Source organism: Hippopotamus amphibius, chromosome 2 (genome assembly GCF_030028045.1).
Source record: "Hippopotamus amphibius kiboko isolate mHipAmp2 chromosome 2, mHipAmp2.hap2, whole genome shotgun sequence".
In the NCBI taxonomy this organism is placed as follows: domain Eukaryota; kingdom Metazoa; phylum Chordata; class Mammalia; order Artiodactyla; family Hippopotamidae; genus Hippopotamus; species Hippopotamus amphibius.
The window spans coordinates 103229674-103246693 of record NC_080187.1 but is presented as its reverse complement, the minus strand read 5'-3'; the positions used below and the strand labels follow the sequence as shown (position 1 = coordinate 103246693).

Below are 17020 nucleotides of genomic sequence, written 5' to 3'. Positions count from 1 at the left end.
TAAAGGGTTCTGGAGTTGAATTCATCCCAAAGACCAGGCCAGCGCCCCAAGGAGCCAGGGTTGAGGTCAGGGGTGTCTTCCTCCCGCCCAGGAAATATACAAATACACCCGGCCTCTGCCCTGGGCACTGAGACATAGTAGAGGACAAAGCTGCCAGCGGGCATCTTTGCCCTCTCGAAGTGTCAGGGTTTGTGTCAAGGACAACTCCTGAGGAGGATGGGGAGGCAGAAGGGTGTCCAGAGCCTCTGCTTCTCTGATCCTTTGGGCTGTAACAGCAGGTGCAAAGATGGTGGCCTGGAGAGAAGTCCTGTTCCATAACCAGCGTCTGCCTAGCCACCCCACTATGTAGAAACTCCCACTATTTTAGCTCGAGGGCTGTAGGGGCCAATCGGGTGCCAGTACGGTTGGACAGTCCTAAGAGCCACCTCCTCCTGGTACCCCGGCCTGCATGGGCACGGCTGCAGGGGCCGCAGCTGTTGGTGTAGGAGAGCAGCACCCCAGCGCAGGGGCAGCAGAGGAGCGCTGCTGGCCGGGGCCAGATGCGGGAGTCTTTTCTAGGCCGGATGCACCAGATGCAGTGACTTGGAAAATTTACAGTGGGGAGGGGGCCCGTAGAGACGTTCACCGGACCCACCTCACCTCCAACAAGGAAAACAAAAAACTCTTCTGGACTAAAAATACATATTGAGAAAGTCCTCGCGCGCAGGCGGGCGGCGCGTTCCAGCTGCCGGCCTGGCCCGGGAGGACTTGGCCGCGCGGCCGCCGATTACACCCAGCTCGGCTGGGATGGCTCCGAGCCGTCTGCCCTGACGTCAGCCAGGCTCCGGCCCCGCCGCGGCGAGATAGGCAGCACGGCCGGGCGCGGGCGCGGCGCTAATCACTCCCAGATGGCCCTAATAGCGGAGATAAAGACGGACGGAGCGGCCGGGAATAAATTTGTAATCAGGGCTCTACCATCTGATCATCAAAGCGGCCCAACTGCCGGGAGAATTGGAAGAGAATGTGTGTGTAGGGGGGTCGGTTAAGGGAGAGGCGGGGGCACCCTCCTGCAGGGGGCTGGCTTGGGCAGGGTGGAGGGGACAGGAGAGGAGGCTCGCCGGTGCGCGTGTGAGTCAGTGCCCCCCACCCCTGGACCTCCACCAGCCGACGGGCCGCCGCCGAGGAGCTGAGCCTGGCCTGGCGGGCCCGCGGACCCGCGGCGGGCAGTGCGCGCTCCCAGCCGTCCGTCCCCAAACATGGGATGGGTTCCTGTCCTGGGGTTGCCCCTCCCCCCTCCTCTCTTGCCAAATAGTTAAACAACACTTGGTCCCCCATTCTCCTGTGGACGTAAACCCTACGGCACAACTGGGCTTCCGGGGAAGAGGGCCTCCCGGGCCTCGGGGAGACTCCAGGGTCTTTCTCTCCGAGGGATGCGCGGGTTCCCACAGGCCTGGGCACTGATGGGCGCCCCCTCCTCGCGCGGGGATCTGGACCCGAGGAGTCAGGCCCGGTCGAGCGAATGGGTCCCCTCAGGTCAACAGATCCGGAGAAGACAGGCGGCGCCCAGGGTCCAGATGCAGCTCTCCCCGGGACACACGCCCCAAGCCGCCTTTCCTGATCATCTCCGCTTGGCACCTACCACCAGTCGGGTCTCCAAATCCAGGCGCGTGGGTGGGACTCGCGGGCAGGGAGAAAGCAGGGCAGCTGTGGGGGAGAAAACCGCGGGCCGCACGCGCAGCTGGAGCCGCAGCGTTTCCTGAAAGCTACAGGAAGAGCCGAGCGGTTTCCCGCGCTTTGTAGAGCCGCCGTGCAAATGCAGCGCCGGCTATTGTGGCATCCTGTGCCCAGTTTACTGCCCCCCTGCACACACACTTCAGGCCCTCACAGCTGGCTCGGGCTCTCTCTGCAAAACTAGTCTCAGAAGCAGCTCGCAGGCCTCCTTCGGCTCCGTGTGGCTTTGCATCGAGTTCACGGTCACCCTCGGCTCCCCTTCCTGAGAAATCCGCGTGCACACACCTCACTCCTCCTCTTGCCAGCTTAACAACAGGGTGGGGGATACCAGCCCCGGACGGAGGCCTGCAGCGGCCCAGGTGAGGGGGCAGGGATGTAACCGCCCTCCTGCCCCTATTCACAGCACACTTGATTTCCAAGGGGCCCGGAGGTTATCGTCCCTGGAACCACTGCTGCACCCACCTCACCGAGGGGACGACCAGGCCGCCTAGTCCTGCCACCCCTGAGGAGGACAGCCAGGTGAGAGGCCTACGTTTCCTAGGTGCCCAGACCTATTGGCTAACCGAATAGGAGGCTGGAGCTTCCCACTGAGCCCCCAGAGCGTGGCCCTGTGATTTAGAAGGCAAGAAGAACTCCAAGTGATCTTGCTGTCATCTCCTTGGCATCTCGACCTGAAAGAGAAAAAAACCTCTGAAAGCCGCAGTAAGTGTCCTGCCTGCGGGGCGAAAAGTCCTAGAAAATTGCGTCTAAGAGCAGGGAGTGTGCTCGGGTCCCCCTCTGTCGAGTTTCCCAAATTACTTTCCAGGAAGTTGAGAATGGGTCTGTTGGAACACAGACACACGCTCGCGCGCGCACACAAACACACACACGCGCGCGCGCGCGCGCGCACACACACGCGGTGGCGAGCCCTGGCCCCGCTGGTGCTCCAGGGTTATCAGGCGCTCGGCCTGCGCGGCGGTCTGGGGCCGAGCCCTGACAACCAGATACACCATCAATTTACCTTCCGCCGCCCCAGCTTCCCATTTAGCTTTTAACGTCAAATCCTGCATTTTTGTCGGCTCCGGCCTGTCTAGAGAGCTTGTGATTTCGCTGCAGGAGTGATTGCTTTTAACAAAATGGCAGCGACCACATTATCCGAGCAATTAAAACAGAGGCCTTTTAGCCAGTCCCACAAGGCTGGAGCTTGGAAACTTTTTTTTTTTTTTTTTTTGACGCAAAGAAGAAAGGAAGTTAAAAGAGAAAGAAAAGTGTAGAAGAGAAAAGCATGGAAGCGTAGAAGAAACGCCTGCCTAGCTCACCACTCTGCCCTGGGACTTGACGACGCGGGGCGGGTTGTAGGGTGGCTGAGTGCGTTGGGAGGGTGGGCATGTGGGGGAGGCGGGAGTGACCGACAATCTGCGGTGTTTTGCTGGTTGAAGCGTCCGGCCCGTTAGCGCGTGCGTCCGGTTAGGGGGTTCGGACCCCTGGGGTGTCGGTCTGCCGGATGTCTGGCCCATTGGGGGTGCCGCTGGATTAGAACGTCCAGGAGGTGGAAGTGTCAGGGCCTGGTGCTGCAGGGCCCGAGGGAGCAGCGCGGCGGGCGGGCAGGAGAGCAGGCGGGCAGTGCCGGACCCAGGCCAGACAAAGAGGACGCGTTTCTGGAGCGCGGGTTTAAAACATGTGCAGCAGCCGGCGGCCTCGTAGCGATGGTGCTGCCAGGGTCTTCTGGTTCCCTTCTGCTGGTGTTTAACAAACCAGAAAAAGTGTTAAACCAGCAGAAATGCTTTAAGGCCCAGATGGCGAGGAAGACCAACCACCCCAGGCCCGCAGAGGCACATATGCGCGTGAAGATAACTGCTCTCCAGTTCCTGTTTTGAAAACCTCACCGCCTCCACCACCATGCACTCCACTACCTCGGGAAACTCTTTCCCTCCGCCCCTAGGATCTGGCATCCTTCTCTTGAACGGATTAAAGTAAAGACGCAAAAGGCGGCTGGACGCAGGAGAGGGAGGGCGCCACTCGGTCAAATGGACAGGGATCCCGAGAGTCAGGGAAAATCAGGGCGCGCCTCCCTCCGCCCCTCAGCGCTATAAACAAAGGCAAGTGTCTGTAAACACAGCCCCGCGCCCACCACGTCGGCCCAGCGCCGGCTGACCCGAGGGGAGAAAGTTCAGATCGCTTTGGCCGAGTTGTTCTAACCCCGCGCCCTCGCGTCGGCAGCCGCCCGCAGCAGAACCCCGCAGCGCAGCTCGCCCGCCTCCAGCCCGGCACTTGCGAATTTCCGGGCTACCGGCGGTGGGCTCGGAGGCGGCACCGGCCAGAGGGGGACCCCTGAAATGGCCGGGGAGGGCCTGTGCCCGAGGCCAAGGTGCGAACATCACCCCGAGCATGGTTCCAAGGTGAAAACCCTCCGGCAAGCCTCCCTAACACCAGATTTGTACACGCGGCGTCTCATGAAACAAACCGCTTTTTAATACGTTTCTCCTTTCTTCCCTCCCCCCTCCGCACCCCCCATCCCTCCCTCCACCCCCTTCTCCCGCCTGCCGAGTCCTTTCCGGCACTCGAGCTTCTCCGGCTCCTAGAGCAGAGATTCCGCCCTGGCCAAGCCTTACGGGCAAAGGAGGCCTCGGGGACTTCCTTCCGGGATGTGCCTGGACTCCCGGAGCCCGAACCTCCGACGGGGGAGTCCCGAAGGCTGGCAGCGCGGGAGGGAGCCCCAGGCTGGACTGGCCTGCGGCTGGGAAGGCTTCAGACACCGCACAGTTAATATTGAGTTCCCCATAGCTCCTTGTAAATCTGGCGCCCGCTTCACCCCCCTTTAAATCCTGGGTCGAGTTCGCGATTTCTTACTTGACGTAGAATTCCTTGTTACCTAATCACGGACTTTATCCGAAGGCCCTCCCCCTCCCCCGGCCTGCTCAGATGAGCTCCCACCCCCACCCCCCATCGAGAAGACCAGCAAAAACCTCTTCTTTCACTCTCTCCTGGCCTTTTTTCCCTTTTCTTGGATGAAAGCCCTATATTTTGAATTAAAAACTCTAGACTAGCTCCTGCGGCTGCAATAACGCCTGGGTTTCGCTCCAAAACTCCTGAACCGAAAACGGCTCCTCAAACAAAACCCGAAGCCCCCACCAAATGGCACCTTGTTGATTTCAGGAAAAGGAGAACACCTTTCCATCTTCTGAGCAAACCGACCAGGCCTCTCTCTGGCCAGACCCTCCTTCCACAGCCCACTCAGCGCTCTCCTGGGGGCCAGGGGCAGAGGGAAGGAGGCAGGACTCGATGGAGCCCAGGCCCTTTGGCAGGATTTTCACCAAGGACACCTCTCCTTAAAGGGCCTCCTCGCCAGCCCTGAGAGGCGGGGAGCTCACATTGATGACTGGTCGGAACCACTGACTCTATCAAACAAAGTTAGAGGCAATCATGATAATTTAGTTTACTTCTGAATATTTTAAATATAATGAAAACAAGTATAACAGTTTTGTTTTCAAAACTCTTTTGAGGTATCCACCATTAAAAGATTGGGGTTTTGTAAAAAAAAAAAAAAACACACAGTGGTTTATTGAATACTTACAACGTTTACACCTTCAATATTAATTAAATTCCACTTAGTTTTAGAGGACGCAAGTGCACAAAAACAAGTAGCTGTTGGAAACATCTTCAAATAGAGAACCACCACAGATGAAACGGCAGCACTAGATACCGACCCCAACGGAAATGTTAGCGGCCCCGTTTTCTGCTTTGAAATAAAACTTTATAATCCCCAGGAATATTTATATCCAAAGGCCAAGTATTAAAGATACACTTCACATACACACTATTGTCCGCTGTCTTTATCTGAAAGGGGTGGGGAGGTGGGGAGGGGGCAACGCTGGTGTCTACACAGCCAGGAGGAAACATTCACAAACAGAGAATCTACGAGACGCCGGGATCCCTTACCACGCGGGAGTGTCCTCTTCATATTAAAATATGGAATGCTTTTCTTCAAATATCCACTTTTTTTTGGAGGGGAAGGTGGGGAGCGGATGCCTCGAAGGGGGGGGCAAAGAGAGGGAGGCACATTGCACATAAATAAACCGGATGATTCAAATGCAGGAAGTCCTCAGAGCGGAGTGCGCAGAGCTTGCCCGGAGTCCTGGGTTTGCATCCGGCTCCTGGGCTCGGCTCCCGCTCTCCTCCTCCTCTTCCTCCTTCTCCTCCTCCTCCTCCTCCTCCTCCTCACTGCTTGAGTTCCAGGGCCCAGACGTGCTGCGGCCAGCCCGTCCGGCCTTTGGTTTTCTTGTCGTTGCTGCTTACTGTGCTTTTCAAGATTTCGTTCTGGGCAGAGGGGAGGAGAGGGGGAGAAAAGGAGAAAGAAAATCAGAGGAAACCCGGTTCCATGCCACCCCCGCGCTTTTCCCGGCCAAAGGAGACAGTGAGAGAGCCAGCCAGGGATTGCCGGTGGGGTGGTTTCAAGTCCCAGTCCCAGCAGAAGAGCTACGAAGGCTGGCGCTGCTCTAGCTACCGCCCGGGCCTTCACACGCCGGCTGCGCTCAACTCCCGGATCTGCAAGTTTATAAACAACCACCCGTTTTCAAGTCGTTTATGGAGGAACCGGGGTCCTTCTCCCTAAGTCCAGATATAAGGGTGCGAGCGGGGGTCGGCGCTAAATCTGGTTTCCCCGTTTTCAATCGCAGTCCCAGCACCGCGCTCTAGAGAAGATGGGGCGAGGTGCCTCCGCCTTGGCCTGGGCCTGTCGCCCTGCGGCTCGGCCTCGGGCTCGGCTCGGCAGTGCCTCTCCTCCAAGGCCTCTGAAATCCCCGGTTACTCGGGATCACTCGCCTCTGCAGCGACTAAAGCGCCACAGGCCCCAAAGAAAAAAACCTCAACAAATGGGATTATTTTCCAGGCCTTTCATGGCAATAGTCCTGCTCTGAACACCTCCACCCTCTGGGCACCTGGTAGGAACTGGGTAAAACTAATTTTCGGTTATAATTTCGTGTTCCTGTGAACAACAGTTTCAATGATCATGGTAATATTTACTATTTGTCCTAAGATGTACGGGCTCATGCAAACAAAACAAGAAATACCTGTGAAGCATACTCATCTGGGAAGACACATTTTAACCTCACTGCCAGAGAGAAACGAGCTACATTTTGAAGTTAAAAGTACTTATTTTATGTTTACCTTTACATCTTACGGGCAGAGTAATCAGAACAACCATAAAATTCTTAGAATCACTGGCTGCCTCATTCTCAAGGAGGGGGAAATGCGATCAACAGTGAAATAATTGGGATAAAGCGCTTCTGGGCAACTTATTTTAGAAATATGTGAAAGCAAGATCGGATTGGAGGCCAAATGAAGGCTCTAAAGGGCAGGGAATGAGGGGTCCGGGCCAGTGCGATCGGAAGATCGAGCCGGACCCTGTGTCCGCGAGGCCCGCGCCCTAAGTGCCTGGTGGAGCGGTGATAACCGGGGGAAGATTACCAGCGCGAAGCATCCCTCTCAACCTCCTCCGCGTGCTGACACCCTCCCCACCCCCTCTGCTTCCTTCGGGAAACCATCCTGACCACAACCTGGTGCAAGCCACCCTGGCTCAGGGCTCGGCCAAAGAACGCGGCGTGCCTTTGCTCAGCCCAACTGGAAAGAGACCGGGATCCCCGGTTCCCCGCACCCCACTGCCCGCTGCCCCCTGATACTGACCAGCTCCTTCTTCCTCTTCTCTTCTTTCACATCTGTCTTCTTGATCTCCGCCTTGAAGGCCTCCGCCTCGCCATTCTGGTCGTCCTTGGCCAGCAGGTCCATGAGGTAGGCGATGTAGCTGGTGGCCAGGCGCAGCGTCTTGATCTTGGAGAGCTTGGTGTCGGCGGGCACGTTGGGGATGCACTCGCGCAGTTCGGCGAAGGCGCTGTTGATGCTCTGAGTCCTGCGCCGCTCCTTGCGGTTGGCGGTGCCCCGGCGCTTCACCGGGCGCGGCCCCCCCAGGCCCGGGGGCCCGGCGCCCGGCGGCACCCCCCCGTAATGGGAGTGGTCCAGGCCCGCGGCGCCGCTGGCGTACTCGGGGCTGTAGGACAGGGCCATGCTGTAGTCGGGGGGCGACATCTCGGGGTGGCCGATGAGCCAGCCGTGGAAATAGGGGTTCTCCTCGTGGCTGCAGCGGCTGGCGGCGGCGGCGGCAGCGGCGGCGGCGGCGGCGGCGAAAGGATAGCCCTCATGGTGCACCACCGGGTGGTGGGGAAAGCCCCCTACTAGACTCATCTCGCCCTCCGCGCCCCTCCACGCGCCCCAGCGTGCGCGCAGCCCCGCCGCGCCCTCGGCCCGGGCCCCCGCTTGGGCGCTCGGCGGCTTCCCCCACCCCCCACCCCCCAGCCCCCGGGCGCCCGGGCCGGCCCGGCAGCCGCAGAGGGGGCTGCTGCAGCCCGGGCCCCGGCCCCCGGCCTGGCCCGCCTCAGCAGCGCCGCGGCCGCCGGCTCCCCATAAGGCGCGGCGAGCTGGTCCCGGCACCGTGCGCCCCTGGCCGCCGCCGCCGCCGCCTCCGGCTCCCGCCTTGCTCCACGGTCCGCGCGCAGGCTCCTGCTTCCCGGGCGGCTGCGGGCAGGCACAGTCCTCTCGTGCTCATGCAAAGGTGCCCGGGCTCCCGCGGGGCTGCTCGGCGGAGGCGCCGGGCTCCGCGCCCCGGCCGCGCGCCGGACGCTGCGGCTACTCGGAGTCCGGGGGCGAGTCCAAGCCGCGGCTGAGGGAGCCGGCCCGGCTCTGCAGGGAGGCGGCGGGGTCGACCGCTCACTGTGAAGCTACCTCCATGCGACCCTCCCCTTCCCGCCCCTTCCCCTCCCCCCACCAGCCTGATCTGGGTTCTTGGGCGCTTATTGTTTTAATGAAAATTTTGGTTGTTGTTGTTTTGGTCCTTGATTGTGATTTTAGCTGCAAGTAACGTGTTCCGCGCTCCTCTCGGGCTCTCTCGGAGGGCTTTCAGAGAGGTCTCAGTGCATCCATTTTCTCAGATCCTCTCTTTCTTTCGGGGGAAGGATCTGGGCCCTGCAGGCGCCTTGGAGCGCGAAGGCGGTGGCTGGGGCTCGGAGGGGCCTGCGCGGCGGCCGTGGAAGCTCCCGGGCGGCGGCGGCGGCGGTTCTCCGGGGCTGGACGCCGTGAGGGGAGCAAGCAGATTTTCCCAGCAAGATCTCCATGTACAGCTACATCTTTAGGGCCGCTCGGGTTAATATATGTCGTCAGAGGCTCCTCACGCCAATCCCGGGACGGCGGGGGCGGCGCCTCGCGTTCTCTGCAATAAAACTTTTTGATGTTCTCCTTGCTAATTGCCGAGGTCCTCTTCCAGGATTGGCTACCCCTTCATAACCAGAAGATAATTAAAACGAGGGGGGGCAGGGTTAAAAAAACTTTTTTATCAGCCAGAGGTTAATGCAAGTGTTTAACAGATGCTTCACTATTAAAATATTTCCCCCCCAAGTCTCAAATATTGAAGAATCTTAAACCAGGTACGGTATTACTCCGCTTTCTTTTCTGGTTAAAAAAAAAAAAAAAGGAAGCAGATATGCTTTTCCAAGTGTTTTGTAGGTAACCGAGGCAAGAAAGCCAGCAGGCATCGGGCGCATTTCCGTGCGGGGCCAGGAGCAGAGGCGGCGGGCGGCGGGGCCCCCAGGAGGCGCGTCTCCGGTGGAGGCGGGCGCGGGACCCCGGGCGCGGGGCGCAGGGCACGGGGCGCGCGGCGGGGCAAGGCTGCGGCTTTGACCCGGGCACGGACTGGAAACGCCCGCCTCGGCGTCGCTGGACTTACCTACCACGTTACCCAGGCCAGGGCCGTCTCGGGTAGCTCCTGTTATGGGGGTAGCTTTTGGAGATCATGGTGGAGGCCGCGGGACCAACGGTCAAGCCGATTGTAAATACTCTTATTTCCATGTTCTTCAGGGACACCAGCCCCAGCGAAGACAGACCTTGGGCGATTTCAAAGCGCAGGCACCTCGATTCCCCGAATTTGTTGTGTGGCCGGTATCGGTGTTCCCCTGGTTTAACTAGCCTGTCTGGTAAGTAACTGAATATTTTTTATAGCGTGTTCAGAGCTTATTTTCCAGTTTTTATGAACAAACATATAAATACATCTCTGCATTCCTGCTTCTCCCATAAAAACGGGCATCTGTGGAAAGCAGGTTTAGTTATCGGAGGGGAACCATTAAACACCAGTTTAAGAGGCAGGCCGGGAGGACGGCTCGTGGATGTTTAGACTGCTGGCCTTGGTGATCTTGAACGCATTATAACGGAAAATGGATCTCCACTTGTAAGTCACCCGGCCGCAGGGCACCGAGGCCGAGGCGCCCAAGTGGCGTGAGCATCTCTAGAAGGCTGGCGAGAGATTGAGGGGCGGGTGGTGGAGGTGGCAGGAGCTGAAATGATCCGCCGGGATCATTTGGCCGGGAGCGCAAGGGGAGGCTGATGTGTAGCTGAGGATTCCGGCTGAAGTGTCGGTGTGGAAAAGAGGGTCAACAGGAGCCGTAAATTAGAGGGAGCCCACGCGGAGTGTGCAGGATCCCGCCTGGGCCGGGGCAGCCTGGGACTTGCCGCTGGGCCTGGCTACCCGATCTTGGGCGTTGTCCCTCGTAGGCAGGCAGCATCAGGCCCCAGGCCTCAAAGGGAGTCTCACCCCAAGGACTGGGTGAAGACAGCCCTTTCCTTGCCTGCTTCGTGTGTTTTGCTGGGTACACAGTTGGGAATGCAAGGCCAGGTCAGCAGGAATAGAGGACAGGCGGGGTTGGGGGGCCCCCAACTCCTGAGCTGCGGGGGATCGGAGCAGCTGCCAGCCACTAACCCCAGAGCCCTGGGCACCAGTGTTGAGAAACGTGTTTTAGGTTTTAGGTGGCTGGGCTGCGGGAGAGGGAAAGGAACACAGAGGGAGAGAGAGTCTGCATGACGGCCCCTTCTGTCCCTTCAGTAAGGAGTCAGGGATGCCCCCAGCAGAGATCTTAAGGCAGAGAACAGGGGCGGGGAGTAGCTGAAATCAGATTTGTTGGTAAGTACCCTTTGGGCTCAGAACAAAACAGCCACCTAGAACTTGAGACTCCCACCTTGGATAGGTCTGCAGTTTTGAGCACAAGGAGAGTCTTTTAAAGACCTTGTTCTTCAAGGAAAGAATATAGATGGTGTGGTTGGTTTCTGTTTATATTTTCACCAGGGAGGCAAACCCTGAATGTGTAAATACTGGTAGTTCAATCCTCTGACTTTTGATACATTAAAAAAACGGTGTTTACAAAAACACATCTAGGCCTTGGGAGCAGGTAGACAAAGTAACAGGATTGCACCCTGGCTGGGAACAGATAAAAATGCAGGGAAAGTGGATGCAGGCTGCTTTCAGGCCAGAGGGAGTCTGGGGAATTGAAAGGAGGAGGAAGAGGCCAGGCAGAGGGCTGAGCAGGGGGTTGGGATGCAGTGTCCAGCAGAGGCGAGTGGCCTCCGTGGCAAAGGCATCAGAACTTGCCACTTTCAGTCTTTCTCATGCTCTTTTAATTGAAACAAAAAATGGACAAAACCCTTCATGGTCCCAGAGAGCCTGGCAAGCGATAAAAGAGATGGACAACGTAGGACAGAAAAAAGTCATAAAAGATGCTAATCTGAACATCAGTCCTCACTGACAGTGTCATTATCAGTTAATTAATGTGATACAAGGGTCTAGGGCTTCATGAATCTCAGAAAGCCAAAATGCATAGGCTACAGCCCTAGAAAGGGGGCTTGGAGGGAGGGGGCAAGTGGGAGAACTCTAGGGTCCCTAACTGGCGGAGTTCCTCTCTGAATGCACAGCCGAGTCCACTTTTTCCTGTTAGTGCTCTCTTTGGGACATTTTTCTCTAGGTCTAGTGCGATACTGGATTCATCTGCTGTTTTGGAAAACTGTGAGGCAAAGATGCCGTTTCACGTTTGCCCCCAGTTTAGATGCCTTATGCCTTCTGGGGGGCTAGTGATGGAGGTGATGATAGTGGTAATGATGGAGGGGGAAAGTGGGAAAAGAAAGGGGGGAGGAGAATGTTCCCGGCTTAGTTGTCAGCCCAGGCACGCCATCCTGGTCTGTACTAGTGTGGCCTCTGGTGTGCTGCTCCCCAAAGGGCACACATTCCAAGTACTCCAGGGACATGTGAGAAGATGCAGGCTGGGGGCCTTCTGGGGTGCCCACAGGAGGAATCCTCCAAGGGCAAGGGCGCCCTAACTGCTTCCCCTTCTCTGAGGCCCTGAGCTGCGCTGCAACCAGTCTTACCCGGCTGGGGAGACCACGTCAACGTGTTGGGGGGGGGGGGATGTTTGTGATCCTTGTAGCTGATGATATACCCACTGTGCTGCACATTACATCTGCCTTCTTCAGCTCAGCAGACAGAACTGGGGTCCAACATTTATTTCGAGCTCGTGTCTCCTGTCTCTTTTCCCTCACTCCCACCCCTTTCCCTGGAAGGGAGTCAAAGGGCACTGGAATGGCTGTGCTCTCCCTCGCAAACATTCTGGTCTTGTGCGATATTACTTTTAAAATCAATCTGGTTTAAACTAAATATTTTCTTAAAAACTTCAGTCTGTTTTCAGGGAAAATACAGATCTTTTCAAGGTATTTATTATTTCAAAGGCAAGGGCAGTTTGTATCTTGTGTTTTGCTCATGAGAACTCAAAATAAACTGGACCTGAAAAGAGCCAGGCCGGAGGGCCATAAACACACATTTGATGTTTACGGGAATTATGGCTCAATTCCCTTCAGCGTTTTTCAAATCTCGTTCTCCCTTATTTTCCTAACCAACGTCGTAGAAGTTACTTTGGACATTTCTTAAAATATCTGTAATGCCCTTCTGTGAGGTGAATCCCAGAACTGTGCCAAGAAGCCCAGAAAGAACATCAAACCCAGAATGTGGCAGAAAAAGCAATGTGTTCTTGAAGGTGTCACCCCAGCCCCACCTGCTTCAAGGGTGTTCTTTTTGTGACACCCTGTCTGCTTTGCATTTCTGTCTATCCAAGGGTGGGGTTGAGTCATTGTACACACTGGCCACTTAACCCCAGAACCTCTAGGACAATCTAGAACTGGGCATATTCTCTGCGTGGTGGCAAGAGTCTCCCTTTAGCTGGAGTTTTGTAGTCCCTTCCTTTCTTGTTTACCTCTTGGCAAGTGACAGTGGCCCCGGAAACGGAAACGTGGTGGTGCTCGAAGCACACATCTCCAGAGCAGAATCAAGTTTGATCGGACTCATGTCTGTTTCAGAAACGAAGGGCAGGAAGAGCTGCCCTTGGCTCTTCTGAGGTTTCATTTCTTCTGAGCATTTTCTTGTTGGATCTTGGGGTGGGCTGGGGGATTTGGTGAGTGAATCCCTCCTCTTTCTCATCCGAGCAGATAGTGGCGACAGGGCAGGGAGGGGCTGATCCAGCTGCAGTGATGACTCTGAAGGGGCTGATCAGGAAACAGTTAAGTCAATGGATAAATGTGGAACTTGCTAGGCACTTGTAACGCCTCCCCCCCCCCCCCCATGTAGCCCTTCTCTCTCTTTTCTCCCCTCCCTCTCTACTTCCCTTTCCCTCTCTACCTTCTTCCCCCTTCTCTCCTTCCCTCCCTTCTAATTTGCCTTCCAACAATGCTTGGATTTACAGGGTTTTTGGTGTCCTAGAACCTGAAAGTGGTAAAAAAAAAAAAAAAAAAGCCCAGCGAGTTCATCCTTAAGTAAAGTCTTTTAAGAAAAATATCTTAAAAAATTGAAATATGATTGACATATAACATTGGGTACAATAATTAAAGGGTACACTGTACAAGAAACATCTTAATGTCCCTTATGATACGTGGTAGGAATTTGCATTTTCTCCAAGTAATCAATGACTAGATCTTCATGTTAACTGGCAAATGTGCTGGCTGCTCTGGAGGGTCTTTATTGACAAGGGGGAACTCGATCCTTTGCCAAGTATCCACGTTTGTCTGTGAAGCTAAAATCCTGACTCTGACTGAAGAGAACAAAAGATAATGCCCGTGAAGGGGCCTCACTCCAGGCAGCATGATGTATATATACATGGGAAGTGTTATTAATGTAATTATGGTGATCCTAAGAGGTACGATAAATCTGATTTTTGCTACTTTGTAGTAAAATATAAATGGAGTTTAGAGCAGAAGTGGCATAAGTAAATACACCCTACAGGATTTATGTTAACTACTCATTCACATTCTTGTTTCAATCAAATCACCTACACACACAAGCAATATTTTCTTCCAAGCCGGGAGGAAAGCATCCAACATTCAGAAGAGGAAGTAATTGTAATTTTGCATACACATGCTAAGGAAATGGTAAGGAATAGACTTCAACTAGTCTGCAATACTGTCTGCGGTTCAGAATAAAATACGAAAGCAAATGGCAGCTTAAGATGCGGGCTTTGGACAAACCACTCAAGTGACTGAAGGGTCTGTTTGTGGCTGGAAGCCCCGGTGCATTCCCAGTTCTAACTGCAGTGTGGCTCGCATTCCTGTTCTGAAGCTTCCCTTGCAAATTCACAGAGATTTCTCTAGCCCTGGCAGTCTTTCCCAAACCCTTGCTACTTTTTTCCAGGGCCTTTGCTTCTAGAGGAGGGCTCACCACGATGGCTAGGTTTCAGGTTAACAAAAAGAAACCGTTTTATTGTCGATATTAATGGCAAACCTCGATTTTTACAAGGCTTGGGTTTAGGAGATCAAAAGCAGCTTGGCCTGATTTCTCAATATTCTCTGGAGCTTAGGCAATTAACTGCAATTTTGCTCCTAACGAAACAACACAGAAAAGTTAGTTACAGGAAAGTTGGAGGTAGTCTTTCAGCAGATATTTTTTTTTAATCTGTGTACAACATGTCAGAATCTAAAACCTTTGTCCACTGAGGCTGAGCTGAGTTTAGAAGGAAATCTCCTTAAGAAAATGTGTGGGCAGAGTGTCTTCATTTGCAACGCCATGAGCCTGTTCAGCCCTGCATTCCACTCTTGCCTTTCTGAATCCGGCAGACTGAGGTCTCCCTGGTAATTTGGGTACACCGAGTCTCCAGTTAATGACAGATAATCAGCCTTTGGGTCATTCGGTCATTCTCTTATTACAAACCCCTCCTGCTCTCTCTGATCTCCTTTCAAACTATATTTCACACAAACAAATAAAGCAAGACAGGGACAAGTTCTTAAAAAAAAGAGAGAAAGGGAGAAATATTAGAAACTCCTGATACAGAACGCTACACAAGGAAAGGCAAGCTAAAAGAGGATAGGAAAGAACATCTTATCCAAATGAACATGTTGTGTACAAAACATTAAAGGAAAAGGCTCTGGTTTCTGTTAAAGTGACAGAAAATTAAAATAAAAATAATTGCAGGCAGAAAAGTTACAACATAAACAGAGAAGGCAGGATGCTTGCTGGAAATGCGCAGCACCAGGAGGCGAATTTGTTGTTACAGATTATATATCTGCAGCATGATTGGAGAGGCGCAACTTTGTTTCTCTTTTTCCAGAAGAGAATGGTTTTCTTTTTAATACTTGTGTGAGTGCCCACTTAAGTTAACAGAGGCCAAAACCTCGAGGAACAAAAAATGGAATTACATTATGCTTGCAAAGCATCCAACTTCAAACGATGGAATTGGTTGCATACAGGAAAACATAGGATTCCATTCAGAGCACATTGAGAGGCTCCACTAGACGCGGGTGACTGATGCTTTTTTGTTTTGCTGACAGAAGGCGCAGATCATTCTTGGGGAAGTACCACCGAAACCAGTTCTCCCTGCCCCTCGGGGTCTCCATTTTCCCAGTCTACCTCTGCCTGTGACTCCAGAAAGACAAACTTCTGATTGGCCAAGGTACATCTCTGACCAGATCCCCCTGGGAAAAGCCTGGGAATGTGTAACTCTAATAAGAGCCCTGGGGAGAGTGGCCCAGCACCATTTTCTGGCCCCTGCCTGCTCTTAACAGTCCCTTTTGGCCCAAGCCCAGGGCTCCTGAAGGGTCAAAGTCTAGCTGCCGGTATCATCTGCAAGCCCTAGGCTTTCAATCCTAAGAGAGACTGGAACTTTGGCTCAGGACTTGATCACCTCACATTCTCCAAGTCAGAGGGGCAGCCAGGGGATCAGCAGGTGGTGAAAGTGGGACCCCCACTTTGTCCTCAGCTGTGGGTTTGGCACCCCTCGACTTGCCAGTGGAGCTGGCAAACAACCCCTCTCTCTCCCATGTTAAAGAATCCACACTTCTTGGTTTCTTCTAGGCCTGATGTAAATGCCACCTCCTCCAGGAAGCCTTTCCAGGAAGGCTTTCCTTCTCTCTGCTCCCGCAGATCAGTTCTCCCTTCTTCTGAACTCCGTTCTGATGCGCCCACTCCCATCTTCTCTCTGGTAGATCTCTGGGCACACATCTTTCCCCTCCTGTGACAGTGGACTCCCTGAGAGCCCAATCAAGGCACTGTACCCAGTAGGTGCTTAAACAACTTGTGTAAAGGATGACAGAGAAATCGGGTGAATTCCGCGTATCCCAATTGCAATCGGTTTGCAATTTTCTTTGTTTTGAAAGCGACCAAAGCTAGTAGCGGAGGCGGACGTCATCCCTCAGGGCACAGACCTTCATTCCAAACCCCTCGGGAGAAGCAGGGAAGGCTCCTCAGCTGGACCGTGCGTCCCAGGGCTCCTCATCACCGGCGTGGGATGGAGAAGCGGGGAACCCAGCCCGGCCTGGCCTCCCCTGGCCCCTCTGTCTCCTCAGCTGCGGAGCCAGAGCTGGCAGGGCGGACTCCCGCGCCCCCGCAGACTGGTGTCTCTAAGCCTTGGCTTACCGCGTCTGAGCAATGGGGTAGCGACTCCAGCCGCGAGGATGCGCACGGAAGATGAATGAGATCAGGGTGTGCGCGCCGCTGGACGCCCGACACGCGGGCTGCGCGCAATAAATATGTGTGTGTGTTCTCTTCCTGCCTCTTGCGTGTCTCGCTTTTCCTTCCAGCCGCCGGGACCCCCAGCCCGAGAGCCAGGGCCGGGTCGCGTCGGAGGGCGCCGCCGCACCTCGGGGCCCCAACCGCGCGGGCCGCGGGCGCAGTGCGGGGAGAGGCGGGCGCAGACGGAGTTCCGACCGCGACCGCCGGGAGGTCACCGCGCGGGGCGGGACGGGCTGGACTCCCGCTCCCCCTCCCACCCCCGCTTGGCTCCAGGGCTTTTCGCCCGAGGCGGGCAGGAAGGGGTTAACGGAGTCCCTCCCCCGGCGCCCGTGGCGGCTCCCCACCCCCCCAACGCGCTTCCCTCCCGAGGACTCATTAGGGAACCCTCCCCGCTATTTTCAACATTTCCTCAATCAAGGGCCTTTAAATAGAGCTGCACAAACAAATTGGCGGCAAAAGCGTAGATCTTGTCATGATTGA

General features: G+C 55.2%; 1 protein-coding gene and 1 long non-coding RNA gene across 3 annotated transcripts; one reads left to right on the top strand and one right to left on the bottom strand.

Annotated features, from left to right (window-relative positions):
* Positions 1 to 3320: 3320 nt before the first annotated feature.
* Positions 3321 to 7926, bottom strand: HAND2 (heart and neural crest derivatives expressed 2). 2 transcript variants are annotated; one of them, XR_009051499.1, is made up of 3 exons: positions 7372 to 7926; positions 5629 to 6006; positions 3321 to 3428 (listed from the first exon to the last, which is right to left on the bottom strand). XR_009051499.1 is itself a non-coding variant. In XM_057724014.1 (2 exons), exons 1-2 carry the CDS (start codon positions 7924 to 7926, stop codon positions 5908 to 5910), a joined length of 654 nt encoding a protein of 217 aa, XP_057579997.1. In that variant the 3' UTR covers positions 5219 to 5907. The 2 variants fall into 2 exon arrangements, 1 of the variants encoding a protein (XP_057579997.1); XM_057724014.1 differs by lacking the exon at positions 3321 to 3428 and having other exon boundaries at positions 5219 to 6006.
* A 1108-nt stretch (positions 7927 to 9034) lies between these two features.
* Positions 9035 to 16301, top strand: LOC130843937 (uncharacterized). Its single transcript, XR_009051105.1, has 4 exons — positions 9035 to 9161; positions 9592 to 9707; positions 15361 to 15482; positions 16186 to 16301. It is a non-coding gene; the product is annotated as an uncharacterized LOC130843937 (long non-coding RNA).
* The last annotated feature ends 719 nt before the right edge of the window (positions 16302 to 17020 follow it).